Raw genomic sequence first — 26,552 nt, forward strand, 5'->3', positions numbered from 1 at the left:
CATCCTCCGCTGCTTTCCCAGGAGCATTAGCAGGGAGTTGGATCAGCCAGGACACAAACTGGTGCCCAAATGGGATGCCAGTTTCACAGGCGGCCACGAGGTAGGCCTCAGATATATCCCATCTTTCTCTTTGAAAGCTAGCTGTAATTATTGGCCAGCTGCCACTCCAGTAGAGCTATTTAATCTTTGTTTTGTACCTCGCATTAGAGATAATTTCATGAATAGCCACTTTCACCCCCATTCTCAAGAGCCCAGGGGTACAAGTGACCCAATTGCAAAACCTTTTTTTAAAAAAATTTGATAGACACAGCTTCCATCCAACTGGATTGCTCCCCGAATGCCCACAACGGTCCCAACTTGGGCTGAAGTTGGGAGCTAGGAACTCAGTGCAGGTCTCCCATATGGGTGTGTGACAGACACCTAGCTGCTTAAGCCGTCACCTGCTGCATGAGCAGGAAGCTGGAATCAAGAGCCAGAGGCAGGCATTAAACCCAGGCACTCGGACAGGGGAGGCGGGCGTCCTAACTGCAGAGCTGGCAGCCTGCCCTATAACTGCAGAATATTGACCATCAGCCCAGCCCTCATGGTTAAAGCCTGCTCTTTTGTTTGCTTACTTTTTTTTTTAAGATTTATTTATTTGAAAGGCAGAGTAAGGGAGGGGCAGGGAGAGGAGAGGAGAGGACAGAGAGGAGAGAGAGAGAATCTCCCAGTCAATGGTTCACTCCTGAAATGCCTACAACAGCTAGTGCTGGACCAGTCCAAAGCCAGGAACTAGGAATTCGGTCTGGGTGTTCCAGGTGGGTGGCAGGGACCTAAGTACTTGAGCTAACACTGCTGCCTCCCAAGGTCTGCATTCGTAGGAAGCGCACTCATCCAGGAACTCTGATGTAGGATTCAGATGGTCCAAGCAGCGTTTCAACTGCCATGCCAAACATCTGCCCTCATGCCTTACTGTCCATCTAAGGGAGCTGTCTCTCTTCAGATGGGTCCACTGATTGGGACTACCCAGTGAATAAGGCTCAATAAACACAGTATTTGCAGTTGCTTTCAATTTCCTTCTCTTTATTTTTTAAAAAAGATTTATTTTATTTATTTGAAAGACAGAGTTACAGAGAGAGGTTGAGACAGAGAGGTCTTTCATCACTGCCCGGATGGCCGCAACGGCTTGAACTGAAGCCAGGAATTTCCTCCAGGTCTCCCACGTGGGTGCAGTGGCCCCAGGACTTGGGCCATCCTCTACTGCTTTCCCAGGTGCATTAGCAGGGAGCTGGATTGGAAATAGAGCAGCCAGGACTCGAATTGGCACCCATATGGGATGTAGGCATTACAGGTCAGGGCTTTAACCCGCTGTGTCACAGTGCTGGCCCCATCCTTCTCTTTATTTTGTCTTACTCCCTGCCTGAGTTCCTCTCTGGTCTTTCTTTTTTCTTTTTTTATTTGACAGGTAGAGTTATAGGCAGTGAGAGAGAGAGATACAGTGAGAAAGGTCTTCCTTCCATTGGTTCACTCCCCAAATGGCCACTACGGCCGGTGCTGAGCCGATCCGAAGCCAGGAGCCAGGTGTTTCCTCTTGGTCTCCCATGTGGGAGCAGGGGCCCAAGGACTTGGGCCGTCCTCCACTGCCCTCCCAGGCCACAGCAGAGAGTTGGACTGGAAGAGGAACAACTGGGACTAGAACCCGGCACCCATATAGGATGCCAGCACCGCAGGTAGAAGATTAACCAAGTGAGCCATGGCGCCGGCCCCCTGGTCTTTCTTTTTTAAAGATTTATTTATTTTATTTGAAAGGCAGAGTTACAGAGAGGCCTGGCCCAGCTCTTGCTGTTTTGGGTATTTGAGGTGTGAACTAGTAGATGGAACATCCTTCTCTTTGTCACTGTCTTTCAGGATGTAGATACATAAGTGAACATTTTTAAAAAAGTTTTGGGGCCAGCGCTGTGGCACAGAGATACCAGCCTGCGGTATTGCCACAGCATCTCATATGCGCGCCAGTTTGAGTTCTGGCTGCTCCACTTCTGATCCAGCTCTCTGCTATGGGAAAGCAGTAGAAGATGGGCCAACTCCTTGGGCCCCTGCACCTGTGTGGGAAACCCGGAAGAAGCTCCTGGTCTTTGGATCAGCTCAGCTCCGGCCATTGCAGTCATCTGGGGAGTGAACCAGCGGATGGAAGAACTCTCTCTCCCTCTGGTTCTACCTTTCTCTGTAACTCTGTCTTTCAAATAAATAAAATAAGTCTTTCTAAAAAAAAGTTTTAATGTGGACATTTCCAGTTTCATACATGGGTAGAGAAAATAGTTTCATGACGTCTTATATTCCCATCATTTGCTTCAATAATTACAGTGCCTGTCTTGTTCATTTCCATATCATATTTCTTCCAATTTTTAATGAAAATTTAAAAAGTTTACAGAACAGCAATCAACCATACACATCTCACCTATGCTCAAACAATGTGCTAATATATTGCCCTATTTGCCTTATCAATATACCTATGTGAAGCTTTTTTTATTTAAAGATTTTATTTACTTATTTGAGAGGTAGAGTTACAGACAGAGAAGGAGAGACAGAAAGGTCTTCCATCCACTGGTTCACTCCCCAAATGGCCACAATGGCTGCAGCTGGGCCGATCCAAAGCCAGGAGCCAGGAGCTTCTTCTGGGTCTTCCCACACGGGTGCAGGGGCCCAAGGACTTGGGCCATCTTCTACTGCTTTCCCAGGCCATAGCATAGAGCTGGGTCAGAAGTGGAGCAGCCGGGACTCAAACTGGTGCCCATATGGGATGCCGGCACTGCAGGCAGAAGCTTAGCCCACTGTGCCACAGAGCCGGCCCTGTGTGAACCACTGAAAATCTGTTGCATACATCATTACCTTTACATATTTTATCACGCACCACCTCAAAGACATTTCTCTATGTAATCACAGCTCCATTTATAACACTGAAAAAGTACCACTGATGCTCCCTCAATGATCTATTATTCATGTTTGAATTTTCTCAACTGTGCCCAGATCCAAGCAAGATTTAAACATTATATTTGTTTTTTCCTGCCTTAAAACTGTCTTTCTTCCTCCTTGCCTGCCTGTTCCTTTATTATATCCCATAGGTTTCGGAGAGACCAGGCTGGTGGTCTTGCGGAAAGCACCACATTTTGAGTTTGCAGGTATCTCCTAGCATTAGTGTTTAACTGGTTCCTTTAGCCTCTGAATTTCCCATAAATTACAAATCAGAGCTGAAGGCTTGCTTAGGTTAAGGTTAAACACTTTTGGCAAGAACACTTAACAGATGATGCTGTGTACTCCTGGTTCAAGACCATGCAATCGTCCTAGCCAGCAAAGTTTGGTCACTTCCTTAGGGAAGGTGGTGACTGCCAGATCTCTTCAGTTCTTGTTTTTCAATTTTTGAAAGACTTCATTGTTATTTATTTGAAAGGTAGAGCATCCAAGGGAGACAGAAAGAGAGAGAGAGGAAGGGGAGAGAGAGACAGAGGTCTTCTATCCACTGGTTCATTCCCCAAATGGCAGCAGCCTGAAGCTGCTAACGGGAGCTTCTTCCTGGTTTCCCACATGGGTGCCAGGTCCCAGGTCACAAATGGAGCAGCCAGGCTGGAACCAAAGCCCACACGGGTTGCCGGCTTTACCTGCCTCGCCACAGCGCTGGCCTCAGCTGTTTTTTTGTTTTGTTTTGTTACTCTTCAAACTGCGCAATTTGGAAATAATCTGTGTGGTGATATTTGACGCCATGATATTCTGTGCCCTAACAATGCTTTTCTGGAAATTGTAATGATTGATACCACTTGCCTGAATTAATTGCTATTTCACCCTGGGTTGCAGAATGGTGATTTTCTAACTCACTCCTTCTATTCAGTAGACTGAACTCTTTACAAAGGAGGTTTCCCTTATCGATTTCAACATAAGGTAAAATCTTAGTTCTTTACCACATTTTCAGAGTTAGGAGTTAGTGTAATAGTAGCCTCCACTGTAGCAAGTCACCTTTTTTTCCCCATTATTTTTTGAGTATTAGTATAGACTACTGGGTTTTCCACACCTCTTCTAATTCTCTCTCCACATTCCCTTTCTCCTCTGCTCCTGATCCATGGCTACTGCCGGCTCCCTCCGCGCCTTAGCTTGCGCTTTCCAGACAGCCCGCTAGGGGCCACTGCTTCCTCCCCGCCCCCACGTCGCCGCTCTACCCCACACTTCGCCGTTTGCCTTCAGCCATCATCTCACTGGTGCCGAGCCGGCCCCAGGAGCCGCTCTAGGCTGTTCGGAGGCCGTTCGCCTTGCGTGGGGAAGGTCCGGACGACGCGTTCGCCTCGCCGGTCCCCGGGGCGGTTAGTGCTTCCGGGGTCGGAGGGTGCGCGGGGTTGAAAGCGGGCCGCTCCGCCCCGTCCCCCTCCCAGACCAGCAGAGGCAGCAGCCGGAGCAGCCGCAGCCTGCGCCCTCTCCCGCCCGCCCGCCCTCCGCCCGCCCGCCCGCCCTCCGCCGCCCTCCACCCGCCCCGGGGTCTCTTTCCCCCTTCCTCCTCCTCCTCCTCCACCCCCCCCTTCCTCCTCCGCCCGCCCGCGGGGCCCCCCTCGCCTTCCCGCCCGCCCCTATTGTTCCGCCCCCGGCCTCCCGCCCTTCCCCTTCCCGCCCGCTCCCCCTTTCCCCCTCAGTCGCCTCGCGCCTGCAGGTAAGCTTCAAAATTCTCCCTCCGTGCCCGGCTCCAGCTCCTCTTTCCGCTCAAGGCTGTGTTTCTTAGCGGGCTCCGGTCCCTGGTCACGAGCCGCGGCCTCTCGTAGCCCCGCGTGAGCGCCTGCTACCTCAGGCTGCCCGGCCGGCCATTCACGCGAGGCCCTGGCTCCGGCGCGGCCTAGTAGGCCTCGCGCAAGGCCGCCCCCTCCCCCCGCCCTGTCCCGGTGGCGGCTGCGCAGGAGTGGAGGAGGGCGCGCGCGCGGTAGGGGGGGCGGCGGTGGATTTGTTGGGTGAGGGGGGTTGGGGGAGGCGATGGCCGGCCTGCTGGCCGGGCGGGTGAGCGCGGCTCCCCGCGGGGGTCAGGCGCTGGCGCAGCCACACGAGGAGGCGCCGCTCGCCGGGCCCCTCCCCCTGGGTCGCAGCGCCCCCCCCCGACCGAACCGTTTATTTTTTTTCCCTCTGTTTTCTTGTCGGGAGGGGGGGCTTTTTCTAAGTGGAAAAATGCGCGAATGACGGAGGGGCGGGGGGGGGCGCGGAGTTTGAGGAAGGGTGGACGGGCCGAGTTACGGAGGACGTTCTCTTCGGGGTAACGATTTTCGGAATGACAAAATGCCTGCCCCTGCTAGAGCCGGGCCAAGCTATTTATAGGAGGGGTGATGGCCTGCGGGATTCGCAGCCGGATTCCCGGGACGGGGCTCACTCCCTGACCCAGGCCGGAGAGGAGGACGACCGAGAGCTCTTGGATTGCTTAGATGGTGTGGCCTGAGAAATGCAGCTGTGTGCCTCCCCGCAAGTAATGACTTCCACTAGGGTTTCTGTTTCTTGCCCTTCCGAACTTGCATCACTGGCGCTGTTGGTAAAGTGCTTTTGCTGGGAAGTCTGAGCGAGGATAAGAAATCCAACTGCCACATTTTTAGCGGATCCTATTTTAAAAAGAGAGGCATTATAAACCTAACACCCCCCTCCCCCAGCTCTATTGTTTTTCCGTGAGTGGAAAGTGTTGGATTCTGGGATTTTGCCAGCAATTAACTATATGCTGAAAATAGAGAATGATGTGCTGTGAAGATGCGCTTATATAATCACTTAGAATCATATTCTAAAGTAGCCAGGGGACAGGTTTGCTGTAAATTCTGCGAATATTTAGGATATGGGCTTTGTGTTGGAGCAAAAATAAATTAAATCAGTGGCTGGTTCTGTGAAGGGAGAAGACTAGGAGAGTTACCATTGATGTTGAGTTTTGAAGGGACCTTTAAAATGCCATTGGAAGTAATTGAATGGAACCCGGGGCTTGCTTTTTTAAAGCTTTTGGGGTTAAGCGTGCTAAGGAGGTGCTGGAGGCAAAGGCAAAATCAAAAACAAACCTCTATTCATAACTAATTACTTCTGAGGGGAAAGGACCATCCTGGATAGTAAAGGGATTTTTAAGCTGTAGCTTAAAACAGTGAACAAGATAGATAACTTTTTAGCAGAACCAATTTTTGATTGTTTTCTTGGGAAGGAGATTTGACTTATTAGACTTGAATAAAAACTTGAGTGGTAATAAGGTTCATAACAGAAACAAGGACAATTTCTTCAGTCAGTAACTATCACACTGGGTTGGGAGAAGGGATAGGAGGAAAGAACTCTGTATTCAGTCATTTCCCCAGGGGGAATGTAGAACACCTCCCCCCCCCCCCCCCCAAGCGCGCTGCATGGAAGGCATCTGAGATAACGCCTTTTTCAGTGAGATTGTTGACCTAAATCTTAATAAAATCATTGGGTGTCATCTACCCATTAAGATTAGAAATTTGTAATGTGAGGTACGTCTCTATTTTGGAAATTGCTACCACAAAGAAAATTCACGTGTTTTCTGTAGCGTTCGATGTGAACTGCTACCCGATACGGAAGCAAGAAGTCCTCTGCCCTGATTGTGTTTTATGTTTGGATTTGCCCCCATGGTTTCCAGGGATTTTCTGAATTGTTTTTGCAACTTACTCTGCTGAAGGACAACTGCTGCGCCTTTAGCAGTTCCCTTAGAACTAGTGTCTGGAGAGAACCATTCGTGTCGAGAGTCAGCAGAAACCCTGTCATTCTGAAAAGCAAATTGGAAAGTCACCTTCTATATACTCCAACAGATCCTGAGCTGTAAATGTTCATGCGATTGTGCTGAATGTGTGTGCGAGTCTGATAGGGTGTCATTTAAGAAAAAGAATTAGGCATTGATACTGGTGAAAGTAACTCAGGGGAATAAGCCCCCTTCTGTTTGCCTCCTCTGACTTTCGTCATGCTTGTCTTTCAGTTTTGGCTTCACCCCCACCAGTGACCAAAGACTTGACCACTCAGAGTCCAGCTCCCAAGAACACCGCTCGAAATGGACACCGGTGTGATTGAAGGTGGATTAAATGTCACTCTCACCATCCGGCTACTTATGCATGGCAAGGTAGGCACCAGCTTGGGAAATTAGGTCATAGTAACTGCTAGGGGAGGGGCCAGGAAGAGCAGACATGCATCTTGGAGCTCATCAGATTAGCACTGTGGGGCGTCTGGCTTTAGCTGTCTTCTCTAACAGCGTGGATGTGAGTGTGGTGGGAAAATGGACAGACTTTCCTAGGAAGCTCCACTGAGCAGGAAGGGCTTAGGAGAGGCTAGGGCCAAAAGAATATCTCATGCCTGGATGATGTGATTTTTTTTTTTTTCCCCTAATGGAGGGTTGCTGTAGCTTGTGATAGGTAAATTGCGTATTGCCCAAGTAATTCTTGGAAACTTCTAGCAGGAAGACTGATTTTTGCTATTTTTAGAAGTAATTTGTAATAAACAGATATCATTTAGTCACTTCTGTATCATTTCTCCCAAAATTTTTGATAGCTTCAAAAACTTAAAACTTTAAGGAAAGAAAATAACTGTCTTCCAAATAAATCTTGAAATTTTTCATTTCCTTGTGGGTGGTACTTAGTGTAAATAGCAACTGGTTAGCTAGACAGAGAATCCTTTTTGGTAATGTTTGTCTTACTAATGCTAGTTTTCTCTATTGTAGGAAGTTGGTAGTATCATCGGAAAGGTAAGATAATTAATTTCAACTCTGATTACTATTTAATCAGTCTGTCTTGAAATAGCAGTTGGAACTCACAGTTGACTTTTCCTCTTACAGAAAGGAGAATCTGTTAAGAAGATGCGCGAGGAGGTAAGTTAAAAGGGGGCTTTGGGATTGTTAACTGGAGAGTTGAAAAACCTTTAAAACAAGTAGCAGGCCTCAGGGGGAAACCTGTATTTTTCTGGCTTTGTTGTTTGTAATGACAAATAGTATTTTGGGAAATGTGGTTCTGAGAAGTTTCAAAATTCATACAAGACTTAACTATCTTAACTATTGGAGGTTGTGTTTCAAAGAGGAACATGAAGCAGTTTGAAATGTTACTGATTTTGCCTTTGTATTCAGGATTGTATATGTAGGCAATTTCTTGCCCATGCTGTTTAGTAGGGGCTGTATGTCCTGTACATGTTCAGTTCTTTTCTGTCTGTTTGACTTTTTGACTCTTTCTTATCCAGAGTGGTGCACGTATCAACATCTCAGAAGGGAATTGTCCTGAGAGAATTATCACTTTGGCTGGACCCACTAATGCCATTTTCAAAGCATTTGCTATGATCATTGACAAACTGGAAGAGGTTTGTTCCCCCCACCCCGCCCTCAAATGCAGCCAGTGATGGGGTGAGGTTGGAGCTAGAAGATGGAGTTGGGTGCTCTGGCTGGGAATAAAGTCCACAGATGCCAGTGTGGGGCTCAAGCATCTTAACCGCTAAGCTAGGTGCCCAGTTCTTCATTCTTCAGCCTTAAGTGCTTACAGCTAGCTTGTTGCTTTTCTCTTACTTCAGTCCACTGGTTCACTCCCCAAATGCCTGCAATAGCCAGGACTGGTTAGGCTCAAATCAGGAGCCTGGAACTCAATCTGGGACTCCCATGTGGTTGTCAGGGAGCCAACTACTAGAGCCATCTGCTTCCCTGGATGTATGTTATCAGGAGACTGGCTCACTGAGTAGCCAGGATGTGAACCTAGGCACTCTGATATGGTGGGATGTGGCATCCCAAGTGCCATCTGAACCAATGAGCCAAATGCCAGCCCCACTTGTTGCCTTCCCAAGGATTTTTTAGATTTAAAGGTAGGCTGTATCACAGTCTTGTAAATGAGTCCTTTGCTCCCTGTGGTGTCCTCTCAGATTTGTCATTTGTAGTTACAGCTTGACTGTTGCCAGGCACTCAGCGTGAAACGCTTTTCTTGACCAGTAGTTGTTGAAGCTGTGCCGTGCCTTTTTCGGAAGCTTTATGTTTCCCAGTAAACAATTAAGTGAATGATGCATGATTAATGCACTTTTTTTAGTGGTTCTGCTGAACATAGAGTTAGTTGAATATAAATATGTATGTTTTAAACAAGATAATCAATCTGATAAAACACTGTTAGAGTTAAACTTGGGAGAGACCTAGGTTATTAGAAACAACAACCATGTCAGGGGTTTTATCCGAATGAACTTCTGAGCTTTCTTCAGAGGCTGAACAGCCGTTGTCCTGTGTTGGGCTTCTTTCTCTTCTTCTGTAGTAATGCAACTAATTGTGCAATTGATAGTTAGAGGAGTGCTTGGTGGTGCCTGAAATCTGATCCTTGCCAGGATCAGAAATGTTATCTTTTGACCCACAGGACCTTGCTAGTGCAAAATTTGTGACTTAAAGCATTTCAAAAACGTGCTGTTAACCCAGTAAGAAACATGTCCTTGAATTTTTTCAGGGCTACGCTTTAGCAGTTTTCAGGTCTGTATATGTGGAGATTAGGGTGAGAAGTGATACTTAAACCACTTAATCTTCAGAAGGCTAAACTTAATTAGGTTAAAACCATGATTTTTTAAAAAAGACTTTATTTGTTGTAACTCTATTACAGACAGGGAGTGGTGACAGAGAGGGAGGTATTCCTTCCTCTTCTTAACTCCCCAGATGGCCAAAAACGATCCTAAGCCAGGAGCCAGGAAGTTCTTCCAGGTCTCCATGTGGGTGCTGGGGCCCAAGCACTAGGGCCATCCTCTACTGCTTTCTCAGACCATAGCAGAAGAGGAGCAGCCGGGACTTGAAACCAGTGTCCATATGGGATACTGGTGTTGCAGGTGGAGGATTACCTGTTGTGGCACAGCGCCGGCCCAAAAAACATGTTAGCATTTTGTTAGGGAAAATATTATGAGGTTTGAGCCAATAGTCTTTAATTTCCAGTCTCCCGTTTTTTTTTTTTTTTTTTCTCCCTCTTTCAAAAGATTTCTTATTTGAAAGGCAGAGTTACAGAGGTCTTCCATCCGCTGATTGATTCCCCAAAAGACCATAACAGCTGGGCTGGGTCAGGCTGAAGCCAGAAGCCTGGGACTCTCACCTGGGTCACCCTTGTGGGTAGAGTGGTAGAAGGCCCCTCAGGTCTCCAGCTTGTGACTGGCACAAGTATTCTGAGCCTCAATTTCATTTACTTTACAAGGATACTGTTAACTAAAAAAAATTATAACAGTGCTTAGCTTTCTAACTTTATATTTTTAGTTTTCTAGGAGGACGGAGTTGGTGATTTGAATTGAACTGCCTTGTTTCACTTTTCATTGTTAAGATTGACTGATATATTAAAAAGACAGAATGACACATATTATCCATTCATTGGTTCACTACCCAAATGATAAGGACTGGGCTAGGCTAAAGCCTGGAACTCATTCAGGTCTTCAACATGGGTGACGGGCCCAAGCACCTAGATCAGAAATGGAGCAGCTGGGACTTGAACTGGCACCCATATGGGATGGTGGCTTTGTAAGGCAGGGCTTAACCCACTGTGCTACAATGCTGCCATTACGGCATTACAGGTTCCGGGGCTCTGCTCTAACTTAATCTTTCTGGTGTTCTAATTTTCTTTCTGTAGGACATCAGCAGCTCTATGACCAATAGCACAGCTGCCAGTAGACCTCCGGTTACCTTGAGGCTGGTGGTTCCTGCTAGTCAGTGTGGCTCTCTCATTGGAAAAGGTGGTTGCAAGATCAAGGAAATAAGAGAGGTTGGTGACTTGTGTTCCTTTGGGATTGTTAATTGTGTATTCCGTATGGAGCTCTACGAGCTCTTCGAATAGCTAAGAAAAGATAGCATTTGAGATGAAGATTTGTTAAAGTAGCACTCCTAGAAGATTATAATTTGATCATACGGGGAATAAAAGTATTGTGTAGTTTTTTTCAACACAATTCGTAGGTTTGAATAACATCAGAACATGAACGTTAATCAGAATTTCCAGCTATTGCATGTGACTGGTTCCCAACTTTATCAGCAGACAATTCTGCATAATTTTGCAACTTTTTATCAGGCCTACAGGATTCTTTTATGTCTAAAGAGATTGCTGTTTGATAAACAGTAGCAGTATTTTCCTTGACCAAATTTCTTAGCAAAGTGAAAATGGGAAGATAGGTTGGAGTAGTTAGTTTTACTCCCTTATTTAATGGAGTTACATTGAATTACAGAAGCTTTAGACTAGGAAGTCATTGAATTTGGACTTGGAATGAAATTTGAATGGCTTCTGAAGGAAAACTGGATGATGTTTTGGGAAGCCATGTACCTGTAATTGCTGTGAGAGTGGAAATCTTGGTTTCGTTAATGGAATGTGCCGGGCAAGCGTTTGTAGTGATGCTTGGCTCATAGGATGGGCTTCATATAAATATTTGTTTAATAAGAGAATGCCTGGTAGGTGATATTAATGAGGTTTCTGTTCAGCATGCATAAAATGCAATTAACTGAGGGATAACTTTCTGGAAGAACCTTTTTCTGGAGAGCAGTTTAAATCTGGGCTTCTATTCAGGATTACTCTTTCACAATCTAATTCACTTCTAACTTTTGTTAACAATCTGGATTAAGGAAAGTGAAGGGAGAAGACAGGAGATGGGATAAAAGTATCCATGGAACTTTAGACTCTGCGGTTGCTGTTAGGAGAAATTGGAAGAGCATGAGTTGTTTTTCTCTGATTTTAAATTTCTTTCTATCCCAAAGAGTACAGGGGCTCAGGTGCAGGTGGCAGGGGATATGCTCCCCAACTCAACTGAGCGGGCCATCACTATTGCTGGCATCCCGCAATCCATCATTGAGTGTGTCAAACAGATCTGCGTGGTCATGTTGGAGGTAAGCCCTCAGGCTCATGCTGAGACTGGGGGGAGGGCAATTCTGGGGACAGAGGAATTGATCTATATTTAGTAAGACTAGAATTAGGTAAAGCTGTTAGAAGCCTCCACTGGGGGTAGGGAAAGAGGTTTCCTGAGTTCATATTTTCCTTCCCCCAGCTTTGACTTTTCTTACTGTGTGAGTAAAAATAGAAACTGCTAAGCAGCAGTGATCTCTTTTGGTTCACGATAATTCGAGCTGAGCTGGGTAGGGGAATATCAGTACTTGGATTTAGAATGAGTGGCCAAAGATGCATTTGGGTTTCTGAGAAGTTAAATTTACCTTTTGGATAATTACACATTTTTACATGGAACTTTGACGCATTGCTAAGTGTTTCACTTCGAAGCACAGGTTATATTCAAAATGGTAGTTACAGAATAGAAAAATGGATCCTTGATGGAGTTTCTGAATTAATTAGATTCTGATATGCTGCTGTTTTTATTTTTTAAAGACAAAAACAAAATTAGGGGAACGTTAACCTTTTTAGAGTTGTTGCATGGAATTGGTCCGGTATTGGTTAGGAAATAGACTTTCCAAGTAGAATTTAGAAAAAACCGTGACTTGGTCCTTGAGTTATTTGTAGACCATGTCTATATTATCCTGGTCACACCATTTGGGTATGTTTTTTCTAATTTTGGCTTTTTGTCTTAGTCACACTAAAATGGAAGAGCCTAAAATTACCAGCTGAATGAATTTGGGTGTATATAAGGTTTTTCATGTTCAATAAATTTATCTGAAAATGTGGAAGTGGTGCCTGAGATGATTACAGGGGAATCATTGATGAGTATTAGCATGAACTGTGTAGTGTGTGCATTGTCTTGCTGTTTAAAGCAAGCAGTTGTAGTTAACTTGAGTAGATCTAGCTAGAGTACTTGGTAGGAGAAGGGATGGAAATATTACAATTTTTAATTTAATTGACCTGTGTGAGCTAAAGCCACACAGCTGAAGCAGCTTTGAAACCTTATCTCTTTTTGTTTTTTTCCCCTCTGACTCTCTCCCAGTCCCCTCCGAAGGGCGTGACCATCCCGTACCGGCCCAAGCCGTCCAGTTCTCCGGTCATCTTTGCAGGTGGTCAGGTAAGAAAATTCTTATTGGTGGGCTAGAGTTGAACAAAAGTTGTATTTGAAATGTCAACTTTGCCAGCAGCACACCAAGCCACTCTGCATGCTTGCTGAAATCTGTACTCTGGCCATAGTTTGACTGCTTTTAGTTTTATTTTTTGTACTAGAGAAAGCTATGAATGCCAAGCCCTTATTTAATTTTTACCAGGCAATGGAAGTTTTGTAGGCACTCGGGAGAGATAATTGATTGGTAATTTAAGGTGGGTTGGATTTGAAGAGTTAAATTGCCTTAGTGTCATTACTCCTATTCCCACCCCATCCATGCTTTTATATGTGTAGGCTGATCTTGCGAGGTCTGAGTAAAGGTAGCAAAGAATTGGACCTCGGAATGAGATTCTGGATGGTGGTCTCAAAATAGGGGGTCCTGAACTTGAGTGTCCTACAAACTTCCCCTTCCCTCCACCTCACCTCCCCTACTCCTACCCTTCACTCCCAGACTCCAGTGTGCTGTTCCCCAGACTCTCAACCTCAGAAACACTGGTTTGAACCCATGTGGCGTAACTGAAATCAGCTGGGGCACGAGTTCAGTAGAAGGGCGGGAGAGCATGTTGGGCTGTGGTGCTGTGACCTTTGGTGTTAGAGTGGAAACACCAAAGCACCCCCTTAGCTTCTCTGCTCCTTCCTCACCAACCTAAACTCTTGATCTTTGACAACATGGTTTATTCTGAAGTTAGACATGAATATCAAGAGCATTAATCAGTGCTATGACAGTTTTCTGTTTTGTTGATGAGTATTTGAAGAGTAGGTAGGTCAGTTTTTAAAATATTGGGATTCTGGTTGAAATAGAGTAATCTTCATTTTGGTGGCTGCCTACCTAAAAGCAAGTGCATTGCTCAGAGTGCCTTGGGGCTGGCCTGTTAGAAGCATATTTAATTAGTTTTTTCTTGTATTTGATCTGGGAGCCTTTTAGAGGGGGTGCATAAACTTGGAGTCCATCTCATTCATGTTTTATTGAGTTGGCATGAACTTGAACAAGTTTGGAGGAATTAGTTGTCATTGTAGTTTTTGGCGCTTTAATGTCACAGTGTTAGCCTGACATAGTACTGGCCTTGTACAAATTCCTTTGGTCAAAGGGCTCGTAGTCACTTTGGATGGTGAGGCAGGATATGCAAAGGGTCAGAGGCAGAATAACCAGGAGGGTAAGCCTTGGGAGCCGCCCCTTCCCCCCCACTCCCGAACTCCAGGTTCTTGCTCTTTTGGATTCTCCTGCTCCCGTGTGGGATTAGGAGTGCTGCCTAGCAGCTGTCTTCCCTTAGAAACTCTGCCTTCACTTCCCTTCCTCCCCTTCCCACCTTCCCTTTCAAACCTCTTTGCTTCCTTATCCTCCCTCCCTCCCCTTTATTCAGTTGACCACCCTCTGAAAGCTTGCAGCTTCTTCCATGAGTGGCCCTGTCATGGGTCATTCCCATGGGCCTTTTTAAATAAATAAGTTCATGTAATGTCCACAGATGGACGTGTGTCTTTTGTCCCTTTGTGGCAAAGTGGGCTCTGTAGGGGTTTGACTTAATCCCACCCACAATGACCAGGAGCTGGCATCAGCCTCTACCCCACCTCTTCGTTCTTACTGAAAATAGCCCAATTGTGCAGTGTGAAATCTGCCACTAGGTAACTTTTTTTTTTTTTAATTCACTGATTGCAGCTCGTTTCAAACTGTGTCGTGAGCTCCTTTTTAAAGGAAAAAGAAAAAAATAAACAACTTTTTTTGTGTGAATTTCATGCTGGTGACAAGGTGCCGGATTGACAGCCCTGGAGACTGAAATCCTCTATTTATCCACAGGACAGGTACAGCACAGGCAGCGACAGTGCGAGCTTTCCCCACACCACCCCGTCCATGTGCCTCAACCCTGACCTGGAGGGACCACCTCTAGAGGTGAGAGGGGATGTTCAGTCTCCAAGGCTCACTCAATCCTTCCGCCTCAGCCGAGACTGCCAACACGCGGGGGGCCAGTGGCGCTGGTGATTTTTGTGCTGTGGACACCACCTGTCCACGGGGACCTGGACTGACCCCCCCACCTCATTTCACACAGGCCGCGTAGCCCACCAGATGGTAACACCAACTCGGTTTTTTTTTTTTTTTTTTTTTTTTTTAATTTTTTTTGTTAAACCCCTCTTCTCCCTCCCACTCCTTCCACCCCATTTTCACCTTCCTCCCACTCCCACCTGGGTGTGCTTTTGGGGGTACTGGCCATGTGATGTGAGAAGCTTCACATCCTGTTAACCAGCCCCTTGTTCCCTCCCCTCCCTTCCTGTTTCCTTTTCCTTTCCCCCTGTATCCCACCCTGTTGCCCTGAAAGATCCAGCTCCCTTTTTGGGAGGTTATGGCGGGAGGGGGGAGGAGGGCATAGTGGGAGCTGCAAGTGCCTTTTATGGAGGGGAGGTGGGAGAAGGTAGGACTTAGAGCAGTGATTTGTGTGTGTGTGTGCGCGCCTTTGGTCAGCTTCCTATAGTGTTAGGGACCCAGCTAGCCTCCAGAGCACTTGAGATCTTTAGGCAAATATAGAGAAAAATAGAAAAAGGGAAGTGTTTGAAAAATGCCATGTAGGTTGGTACAGATAAAAGTTGTTCACATCAACATGATTGGTAGCAGGGTTGGGGTGGTGAGGGAGAGACTGTTTTCCCTGTAGGCTGTCTTGGGTATAGGGAGGAAGTGGGGAGGGGGTGGCTGGTCAAACGAGGCATTGTTTAATCTCACTTCCCACATTTTCATGAAGAAACAGATAAGTCTGTTTTTGCCTTTGATTGCAGGGAACTTGACTACCTTTATAGGATCCCTGGAATAAAGTCAAAATAGGCTCAAAGAAGGCCAACTCGGGTCTGACTGTATTTGTGAGATTTCCATGTACTGCCTCATCCCTCTGGCCTCCCCATTCTGTAGTTCAACTCTGGCTTTCTGGCTAGTTGAAATCCGTCTTTTTCCCCCCCACTGGGTGGCTGTCCGTGATTGGTTTTTAATAGGAACTGTTTTCCTCCTTTTGTAGGCCTATACCATTCAAGGACAGTATGCCATTCCACAGCCAGATGTAAGTTTTGTTTTCACTTCTTGTTTTGAAAAGCTCCCTCTCCCAACCAAAATTGTCTTAATTCCTTTCTTCTGAGTAGCCAGAAGTGAGTTGGGTCTTAAATGTTTGCAGTATACTTGCTTTCCTCATGAGGTGAACCCATATTTTGACCCTTAATTAATCTTTAATCAGGGAATATTAGCATCTTGTTTGCCTTTGGACATTTAATCCCAAGAAATGATAATCCAGCAGCTGATTAGCTTCTACTTTTCCCCATGCTTCAGATCACTCTCCAGAGAAACATTCTGTGGTACACTGTCATTTGCTGTCTCAGGGCAAAATTTAAATTAAAGTGAACTGTGCTTACCTGCATAGAATCCTTTCTGTAGGGGAGGTGGGAGGTTGGATTTGTCCTTGGGTCCACCTTAATCTGAGATGACAGTTTCAAAAGCATTTGGAGGGGTGGGGAAAGGGCTACCTGGGAGGAATAGGAAGCTTAAAATCTGGGAACTGAACTGAAAACCTGCCTTGCCACTAAAAACTCCCATTTTCAAAGTGCTGGTGTTTAGACTTTGTTTCAGGAGACTTCTTGCACTAACCCCTTCAGGTGCTGAGCATTAGACTTAGGAAGCTGAGTGAGTTAGCTCTTGGTTAGTGGTAGCCCCCAGGAGAGGGGACAGCAGATTTGAGCGTTGATTGTTTTACAATAGTCAGAATAGTTTTAAAAATAGATAAAGCAACATACCTATACAAGTCAGTGGTGGTGGTGGGGAATAAACCCAGCTTGGTTTCTTCTCCTTGCAGTCTCCCCCCCCCCCCCCAATCTCCTTCCCTCTTCCCAATATTGATGGAACCCTGCATGGTGTGTTTCCCCTAGCACCACTGCACAGTTTGTTTACCTAGCCTGTCTGTGCTTGTCCCTGGGGCAACTGTTGCAATGGCTGCAAACACCTTCATTAAGTAGCCCACAAGGGGATGGTTGTTGGGCGGGTGCTGTTGCTTTTCTGTTCACACACCTGAGATGCATTCATTCTCTTCTGACCCTATTGCTGCTGTTAACCTCTGCCCCATCCCCAGGTCTGTAATGGAAGCCTCATCCCAACCCTCTGTGGTAGTTTGAGTAGGAGAATCACCTCTGGGGCCCAGGAGCTCTGCGTTTTCAAATCTGAATATGTTTGAGCCTCACTCTGTTACTCTTCTAATGCCAACCTCTTCTGTTTCCTCCTTGCAGTTGACCAAGCTGCACCAGTTGGCAATGCAACAGTCTCATTTTCCCATGACCCATGGCAACACCGGATTCAGTGGTATGGATACCTCAGTATTTATTTCTGTAAGGTATAGTGCAAGGCAGAGGCCAGTCCCAAGGTCTCAGCTTGACATCTGTTTAAAGCAAGCTTCGTTACCCAGCGTGCTGCTGGTTTAAACTTGGCCTGTCTGCTATGGCAAAACCCAAGGAGGTAATGTGTTTGTTAACATGCTTTTTATTTGGGTTGAGTTAATCTAAAAATAAGGCCCTGGAAGGTTTTGGGGTGAGGTCTGGGGATGCTTGTCAGGCAAAGGGTAGGCTGTTATTTCTTTCAACCCATCCTGACTGCTGCCCCCTTGATCTGATCAGCACCTCCTTTCTCCCCGTCAGCTATTCAGACTTGGGTAGAGGCAATCCATTTGTGCCAAATTGTGTAGTGTTTTGGTTTTTTTTTGTTTTGTTTTGTTTTGGTTTTTTTTGGGCTTTTTTTGTTCTGTATAAGGAATAACTTGTCCGATAGGGTTAGGATGAGACCACCAAACTCATTTTCACTTGTATCTTAACAGGCATTGAATCCAGCTCTCCAGAGGTGAAAGGCTATTGGGGTAATGATTAAAAAAAAAAATCTGTAGTATTCTACTGTTATATTAATAAACTGGTGGGAGTCTTGTTTCACTGCCCATGAACCATACCAGAAACATGCACATGGCAGAGAGGAGCTGAGAGAGCAAAGGGGTGGGCCTGGTGCCCCCAAGGGTCCCTTGATGGATCTGGCCAATCCCCTTGAAAAATGCAGCTGAGAGCGGGATGAGGCTTGAGGGTTAGCCAGCTGGCCTGGCAGTCCAGGTGTCATTATAGATGAACATGGGTGTTTATTGATGGCATTTTTTTTTCTTTTTCTTTGGAAAACAAAATAAAAATTATAACATTATCAAGCAAAACATAGGGAATAAATCTGGAGAAACAAACTCCCCTCACCTGACTGCCATTTCATTCTATCTGACCTTTAAGTCTAGGTTAGGGGTTAGGTGGATAGGGGTGGAGGATGTTAATCTGATACAAGTATATTTAAAGCAGTGCTGCATGTGTGCCAAAAGTCCATGGTACCAATAACAGGCATGATATTGACACCGGTGCTAGTGAGCATCAGGTGAGGAAATTGGAACACAACTGCAGGAAATCCTAAGCAGAAGAGTAGAAGCACAGAACGACTTGATGTATAGATTTTGGTTCTGTCTGAGGATGCCACATTCCCTTGCCCCTTGCTTCCACTCCCTACCCCCGAATAGGCTGGGCTTTGCAGGAAATGGCATGAAATCAGCTCTTCTGAGTGTACAGAAGAACCTTTCCAGCATTATTTCTACACCCCTCCCCTCTTTCCTCCTTGGAGGCTTCCAAGTTAGTGATGAATCCCAACAGCCAATGCTTGGTTTCCAGTGTATTTCCTTCTGTTAGTTTAATGTGCTAATCAGTGGGGGGTTTTGAATGCTGTGCATTGAGCTTGCTTGCTCTTTTCTGTCTTTTAGCAGGTCTGGATGCATCTGCTCAGACTACTTCTCATGAACTCACCATTCCAAATGATGTAAGTATACTTAGTTGGATCACGTGATGAAAATAAGTAGAAATTTACTCAAGGGTTTCCTGATACATTTGAGCTCTAGGGAAAGAAAATAAGAGTGTGTAGACACCAAGTTAAGTTTTTTTAAAAGTACATACAATTCGAACTACAAACTTGGTAGCAAAATTTGATAAAACCATTATAGGGTATCATGAGGCAGACAGAACTGTTTTGTTAAAAGAAATTTGTATTTGCCTTCATTTTTTTGCTGACTCTTAAAAAGCATTGAGTGCAGTGCTACTTGAATGTTAGATCTGTTTTCTTCAAGTACTCAGTCTCACAAGGTGTTGAGTAACCCCGTATGATATTTTTTTCTGGAGGCAAAAATTTTGTGAATCAGAATTTTTGAAAAATATTGTTAGATGGTGATTACCAGGCAGGGTAAGTTTAATCATCTTTGTGACCAGAAACTTAAGGCAGTCCAACTAGGTTTCAGATTCTGGTGTTGATACTATGAAGAGCTAATACCTAGACCTAGAAGAGTGAGTAAGCTTAGAGGTGGCTCTGATCCACAGTGGTCATACAGAAGAGTATGAGGTTGAATCTATAACTCAGGTTTTTGATCAGATAGATGTAAGTACCAGTGTCGGATGTAGGTGGTAGTTTTGATTGCCATGATCTTGTATTCAAAATGTAGCTAAAAGGATGAGGTGGAATTCTTAGACCTAGCCCTGCAGCTCTTTAATTTGGTCTCTCTGTTATTTTTTTTCCCCTTAAGTTGATTGGCTGCATAATCGGGCGTCAAGGCGCCAAAATCAATGAGATCCGTCAGATGTCTGGGGCGCAGATCAAAATTGCGAACCCAGTAGAAGGATCTACTGATAGGCAGGTTACCATCACCGGATCTGCTGCCAGCATCAGCCTGGCTCAATACCTAATCAATGTCAGGTGAGTTTGCCCCACTTTTCATCTTACTAATGCCCACACAGTAATTGTGTGTAGGGGAATGTTGCAGTTTGTTAGATTTGGGATTGTTTGGAGGATGTGTTGAGAAGGCCGGATTTAAAAGTCTAGGCCTACTTTCTTTCATCTTTAGTGTAGCAGGAGAAGTAACCAGACTGCAATAAATTTGCATGGGGAGGGGAAGCGTGGGTTGCTTAATATTTGTTTGACTTGATGGTTTGGGGATAGGAAAGGATAGTGTATATCGTCACCAGTAGCCAGAGCACCCAGACTGACAACACCAAACATTGGTTTCTTGTACATGTCATAGGCTGGTATTTCTTTCACTAATTTGCCCTCAGCTAATTTAGGTGATAGAGTAGGTGTGATATCAAGGCATTTCCTTGGAGGCAGCCATTGCAGTTTATTTAGAAAACAATTCAGTTTTCTCAGTGGATTACAAATGTATCCATTGTTCAGAGCTTATGCGGAAAAGGAGGCAAAGTTCACAGAAATGCCAAGTGTACTTTCTCTCTCAGTCCTCTCCCTGGCCTCATCCCTAAATGACATCTTGAGGTTTTATTTCAATTATCTGGTAGCTAGGTAATGTTACTGCACTTGGAATTGTAGGACCACGTCAGTCAGATGGGCATCCTGAAGGGTGTATCTCTTGCTTTCTCAGCACATATAAGTCACATTCTTGATTGCTCACTTTAAACCAGTGTTAGCAAACCTTTTCCCGAGGGACTTAGCACTCCTTTTATGGGGAGTATAACTAGTTTTCCTTTCTTGTTAACTATTTTGTCTGTAGAGCATAAAAGACAAGTTCCCAAATATAGTGCAAAGGAGAGATGTGTATGAAGCCGAGTATTGTCACACTAGTACTGACCATTTATTTTTCTTATGGTCTGTTACCCCTGGGTTAGGAACATACCAGATCTTGTAGTGGTTCTGATTTCTTCGTTAAGTATTTTCTTGCCTTGGGCTACTACCGTCTTCGTGTAGAAAGATGTTTTCCTGTGCCTAGCTCTGTCCTTCAGGTCCGTCAGGCCCTCCTGCCCATTGTCAGCTGCTGCACAGAGGCTGTCTGCAAAGATGGGCTTCTCCTTTCCCCTCCAGGTGCAGTGGAGAGGGATTTTGAATGTCAAGAATTGGGTTTGTGGAATCTGGAAATTGTTAACTTCTGGTTTGGATAGGCTGGCCCTGAATGTTGTCAGATAGTTTAAATTATGACTGCATAAACATGGCCTGCCTGCCTGGTCTCCATACTAGGTCAGTGGCTATGTAAGGAAGCTCTGCTTACAGTCATTCCACATTAAGTGGCTGGCTGTTTAGTTTCGTTATATTTAGTGAAACTGTCCAAGCTATGGATTTGGGTCAGAACTTTTTAAAGCTTCTTTTAACATCAAAGCAAGGACTGAATGTATACAAAGCTTACTCTTCACTTTCTCCTCTTGTCCCAGTTTCAGTGCAAACTGGTTTTCTTAATCCTAGGCAAGAAGGGTTTTTATACTTTCAGTTCATGGATTCTGAGCATTCCTACTTTGTCCCTTGAGTTGTGGTCCTGACACTCTGTTTCCTTTCTGCAGTTAGTTGATGTCTGTGCTCCACTCCTTTGTGGGCGGCAGGACCTAGGGAATCAAAATGGAGCCCTCAGGAGAGCCTCTCTGCCCTTGAGTTTGCCTTCTGGGCCAGTCAGGCCTCAGCAAATGCCTGCTGTGCTGGCTCTGCACACACTTAGGCTTCCAGGAGATGCACCTCGTTACTTGTTAGGTCTTATTTTAGGAGTAGAAGCAGTATTTTTACCTTTCAGACATGACTGTTTTGGTAATGCTTGAGTTTGTGTCTTCTAGTTCTGTAAAGTCCGTGTTGGAAGTTTGGTCAGTCAGAAACAAAGAGCCTTTTTATACTCCCACCACCTCCTACCAGAAAAGCTTCCCTGGTTCTTATCAACACTTTTGTTCTCAACATTTTTCTTTGAGAATCTTACATTCTTTGGGGTTTGAAATTAGAGGTTTACTTTGGTCTTTCTGCCTCTTGCCATCCTGATAACATACTAGGTCATTTGCTGTGGAGATGCAGGTAGTATTATTTAAACGACATAACAGGGAATAAACAAATTGCAAGCTATGTGGGTTATTGATAGTTGGTTTTCCATTAGAATGGTAAGTTGACATTTGATTATGTGAAACATTTCTACTTGAAGTCATTCTTTGTGACTTCTGGGTTGGGTTGTTAATATCAGATATGTGGAAGTATGTTTCCTGTGATTGCTTAGTCTGTCAAATTTTTCTTCACTGTAGCCATTTTAAATAGCACTGTGGAATGGAGGATGGCAAAGTACATTTATTTAAAGGGTGGGACACAGGCTAAAAGCTTGTCATAGTTAATATTAGGTCTTCCTAATTGGCAACCAGAGGAACTTACTAATAAAACTGAAGCGGTTTTTGTCCTGTACTTTTTCCCTTTTGTGGTCTTCCCTTCCACCCACCCTTTTTTTTTTGTTCCTTTTTTCCTCTGTTACAGTTTAGAAAACGCTAAACCCTCCTCCCAGGCAGCCTCCGTCACGATCCCTGATCACCTCAGCATCAACCTCTCTCAACCCTCCACCCCTTCTTCTTCTTCTTCCTCCTCCACCACCACCCCCTCGCTCGCCACAGCGGGGACCTCCGACGCACCCTCCAGCCTCCCCAACCCTCTTCCGACCGCCCCTTGTGTCTCCAGTCTGCTTGGCATGAAACCCATCCCTCTCCTGGCTCTAAATGTTGTGTCTGCTGCTAAGGGTACCGGGGCTTCAGCTGCCACCACCACCACCTCTGCGGTGCCGTGTGTAACTAACAAACTGAAAGGCGAGAAACAGAGATTCTCCCCCTACTGATTGCGTATCTTGAGGTACCTCCTCAAGTGTTTTCTTGGTTCATTTTGTTTTCCTTTGTTAACACTGGTGAGAACCAAACTATTGTGAGCTTGTGACCATTTCCTTTTTACTACTTGGGGGGTGGTTAACTGGGTGGGGGTTGGGGGAATGGTAACCTTTGTTTAGGTTTAGGCTGTTTCATCTGAGTGCCTGTTTCGGAGTCTGACTTGTTGAATTCTTTATCTATAGAGCCACAGTTCTTGCTCTTCTTTCTCATTCTGTTATTTTTTTGTAGCTTTATTCTGCCTTGGAATATAACAATGTGTTAGGCTCTGTGTTAATGAATAAAAGCTTCTCCATTAACCCCCCCCTTTTAAAAATTATTTAATGGTTAAGCTATCAGGGTTCTTGGTCATATTTGTGTTTCTAGCTGTAATAAAGTTGCCGCAGTAAGAACCTTAGTTCACCGTGTGCTGTGAAGGGTAAAGGGGTGGGAACATGTGACCCGAGGGGACTCTTAGGGAATACAACTGACTGGGGCCTGTGGCAGTTTGAAGGTCCTTCGTAAGGAAGCTTCCTTAGTGAAGAAACGTTTGTCTGTCTGGGCTCCCTTAACCTTGTCAGCAGCAGCAGAGCACCTTCCTGGCTACGGTTTGCTCTGGTGAATGAGTACTGTGAGGACTTTGTCCAAAGTATACATACAAAGAATTTATTTTCATATCTGGAATGGTGGGGTATGGTTTGATAAGTATGATAAAGTTAGGTTTTGTCTCTGTTCCTCTAAGTTAGAACTTATGGGATGCTGAGAGGTCATCTGAAACCAGCTCTAATTAGTCAACCAAATTCCTTTACTCTCCTGCCTCCTGTCTGCCCCCCTCTACACCTGACACTGGAATGAGTAAGAAATTATATTCTTAGATTAAGGAGGAACTTTAGGGATCAGCTAATCTTTAACTCAGTTGTCTCATTTAAGAGATAAATAGAAATAGACACCTAAGAGAACTTAAATTTGTAGATCACAGGAATGACTAACCAGTGCTTTACATTTATTTACCTCCCTGAAGCCTTATTTCCTTCCCCCCAGGATAGGGACAGCTCTCTGTAGAAATTGAGATATATCAGAGGCTTCTGATACTCTGTTCAACTAGGGTACTAGAAGTCTCTGTCTTCCCAGGGAATGAGGAGATTTTCCCTTGACCTTTTCCATGTCCTTTTTGGTTGAGTGTTGTTTTTTTTTGTTTTTTGTTTTTTAAAGCTAACTCCCATGCATTTCCCAGTATGTTATCTCATTCTCTGTTGTGGTTTCTCCATCCAAAGTGGGCCTTAGGAATGTGTTTCATGCCCCCACCTGTCTGCATGAAGTGGGGGGGTGGGGGATGAACAGCCCTCTATGTGGTTGTCCCAGATTAGGAGTTCCTTGCTCCTTGGTCAAGTGGACCAGCCCTACCTCCTTCCATAGTTAGGACTTAATCATGCTGATACCATCTCCCCCCAGGGACCTGGTTTTTATTTTATCTAATTCTTGATTGGAAGGCCTCTTAACCTAATGAATATTCCCTAAAGAAGGATTGCTGGGAAGGAATCCAGATGTTTAAGGGGCTGCTACATCACCACCTCCAAAGGTACTTGGTGTTAAATTTTTTTAAAAGCTTAGAGCTCCCTCATGTGGTCCTTCTATCTAGAGTCCCTAACATTTCTGGTTGGACTCTCCCCTCTCCCTGCCTCACCCTACCCCACCCCCCTGGGGCAAGAGCGCTTCTGCTTTTTGAATGAACTGAATTATTCTGGGTTCTGTATGAACTGTACCCAGCAGTTCCTTTCTGAGACTTTTTCAGTTCCCACGGTGAACCCTTTCATTCCGGGCCCATTGTTTACCTTGCTCTAGATAGTCTTCTGTTTTTAAGGCTAGCAAGAGTCTACCTCCTTTTAAGAATTAAATGTTTCCTTTCATGAGTTAAAAGTAAATATAGTTTGTAGCTCAGAGAGTTTTAATTTTCTGGCCCTTGGCTTTGCCTACTCTGGTCAGCTTTTGGGTTTGCATTATTGTGCAAAAGATGCAGATGGTGAATTAAGCTCTGTGGTCAGATATAACAGATTATGACAGTCAATTTAAAATCTTAATGAAATAACATAATGAACTGAGACTGAGTGTCATGTTTAGTTCTATTCAGAACGGGAGCTGGCTACCTGATAAACAGAAAAGCATACTTAATTCCCAGATACCTTTCCTTTAAGTTCTAAACTGGATTCCCAGACCTCAGATGACCAGCTCTAGAAGGTGTGTGGGTGGAAGATTGGGCTCAATAAGACTGCAGATTTAGGAGCTTCATGAGTGAGCTAGGGAGTTGAGATGAATTATTTCATCTGCCACTTTAAAGTCCTAAAAGCTAGTCTTAAACACAATAGAATTCTGGCCCCAGAGTTAACTCCCTTTCTGTTCTGTTTAACACCTTATAGCCTCTTATAGTAACAGCCTTCATACTGATAGAGAAACCCAGAGCTTGTCTAGAGTCAAGGCTTCTAGGGGATGGTTCAGGATTAACCCCATGAGGCTAAACTGGTGTTCTCTCAGCAGCTTGGGGGCAGTGGGGAAATGAGCTCAGCAACAATGGAAAACGCTGGTTTTGTGTATCCTAACCCGCAGGGGCTCACTGGCAGTGAGTGGCATATTCCCACCAAGGCCCGAAGAACATAGTTTGGAGGGACAGTTTGTTACCAGGGAGGTGTTTCCTTCAGTTCTGAGGTGATTTGCCTCAGGAACCTTTGGTTAACCTAAGAAGTATTGAAATGTCTCACTTGCTAGTACAGTGGTGAGTGTGTACTCTGTCACATTTCACCAACCAGGCTGGAAGGTCTCAGAGGTGAGGTGTAGCTGGGCACTGGGAGAACTAACTTTGAGTTCTTGTTTGTTTCTGTGTTACAGGCTTTCCTCGGAGACGGGTGGCATGGGGAGCAGCTAGAACAATGCAGATTCACCCATAATCCCTTTCTGCTGTTCACCACCACCCATGATCCATCTGTGTAGTTTCTGAACAGTCAGCGATTCCAGGTTTTAAATAGTTTGTAAATTTTCAGTTTCTACACACTTTATCATCCACTCGTGATTTTTTAATTAAAAGCGTTTTAATTCCTTTCTCTGTTCAGCTGTTAATGCTGAGATCCATATTTAGTTTTATAAGCTTCTCCCCGTGTTTTTTTTTTTTTTCTTCTTTTGGGTTTTTTTTTTTTTTTGGCTCATGAATTTTTCTGTTTGTCATGGAAATGTAAGAGTGGAATATTAATACATTTCAGTTTAGTTCTGTAATGTCAGGAATTTTTCAAAAAAATTAAAAGATGGACTGGAGCTTTTTCTTTGTGAATAGAAACTGGATGCCACAGTGATTCATGTGGGTTTTATTCCTGTTGTCCTGCCGTTATTTTTGTACCTTTATCCCTCACAGGACCCTGCTTGGGTTTTGAATAGAAGGCTCGACATCCAGTTATTTTCTTCTGTTTGACCACTCATCTTTTTTATTGGCCATTGGTCTTATTTCCTGTGACCCTGTACTTGGTTGACCATTGTTAAAACCTGTGCCCAAAAGAAAAACTTTCCTTGGCTTTAGAACAGGCAAGCGCTTCCACCAGGTTGGGGGGGGGGACGCTCGTCACACACAAGTTGGGAGTACATGGGTCTGACTGGAATTCACCTTCTTTGGAATGTCTGTGCCTTTGTTTAAGCTTGCATATTTTAAGTCTCTTTGTTTTTAATTATTTCATTTATAGTCCTTCTCGATAACAAGAGAACATATTTAAGATCTGTTTCTGTTCTTGTACTAAAAATGATTTGGAAAAGTGTACCTGCTACCATTTATGCCAATTTTATAAAGTTGGAGTTGATGTGATACTCAGTGAGCAAAGAGGCACAAAGGCAAAGTCACTTGTCCAAAGTCCTCAGATGAAGCCTGCCCCAGGCTTATGTATGCTACCCATTTATTCACCAAG

General features: G+C 44.8%; 1 protein-coding gene across 50 annotated transcripts; it reads left to right on the forward strand.

Moving 5' to 3' along the window:
• Positions 1 to 4,245: 4,245 nt before the first annotated feature.
• Positions 4,246 to 25,952, forward strand: PCBP2 (poly(rC) binding protein 2). Of its 50 annotated transcripts, none has more exons than XR_011380059.2 (16): positions 4,393 to 4,666; positions 6,947 to 7,087; positions 7,682 to 7,705; positions 7,796 to 7,828; positions 8,191 to 8,307; positions 10,572 to 10,703; positions 11,681 to 11,809; positions 12,850 to 12,924; positions 14,747 to 14,839; positions 15,948 to 15,989; positions 17,200 to 17,272; positions 17,781 to 17,819; positions 18,741 to 18,796; positions 19,551 to 19,720; positions 24,067 to 24,193; positions 25,495 to 25,952. XR_011380059.2 is itself a non-coding variant. In XM_089308425.1 (15 exons), the coding sequence occupies exons 2-15, from the start codon at positions 7,019 to 7,021 to the stop codon at positions 25,529 to 25,531; spliced, it is 1,089 nt and encodes a 362-aa protein (XP_089164551.1). In that variant the 5' UTR covers positions 4,246 to 4,325; positions 6,947 to 7,018; the 3' UTR covers positions 25,532 to 25,952. The 50 variants fall into 50 exon arrangements, 41 of the variants coding, with proteins under 41 accessions (XP_089164551.1, XP_089164547.1, XP_089164552.1 ...); XR_016216769.1 differs by having other exon boundaries at positions 24,105 to 24,193; XR_011380057.2 differs by having other exon boundaries at positions 11,681 to 11,808; positions 12,837 to 12,924.
• Positions 25,953 to 26,552: the final 600 nt, after the last annotated feature.

The sequence above is a fragment of the Oryctolagus cuniculus genome, chromosome 11 (assembly GCF_051225735.1).
Source record: "Oryctolagus cuniculus isolate XC-2025 breed Fujian yellow rabbit chromosome 11, ASM5122573v1, whole genome shotgun sequence".
In the NCBI taxonomy this organism is placed as follows: Eukaryota; Metazoa; Chordata; class Mammalia; order Lagomorpha; family Leporidae; genus Oryctolagus; species Oryctolagus cuniculus.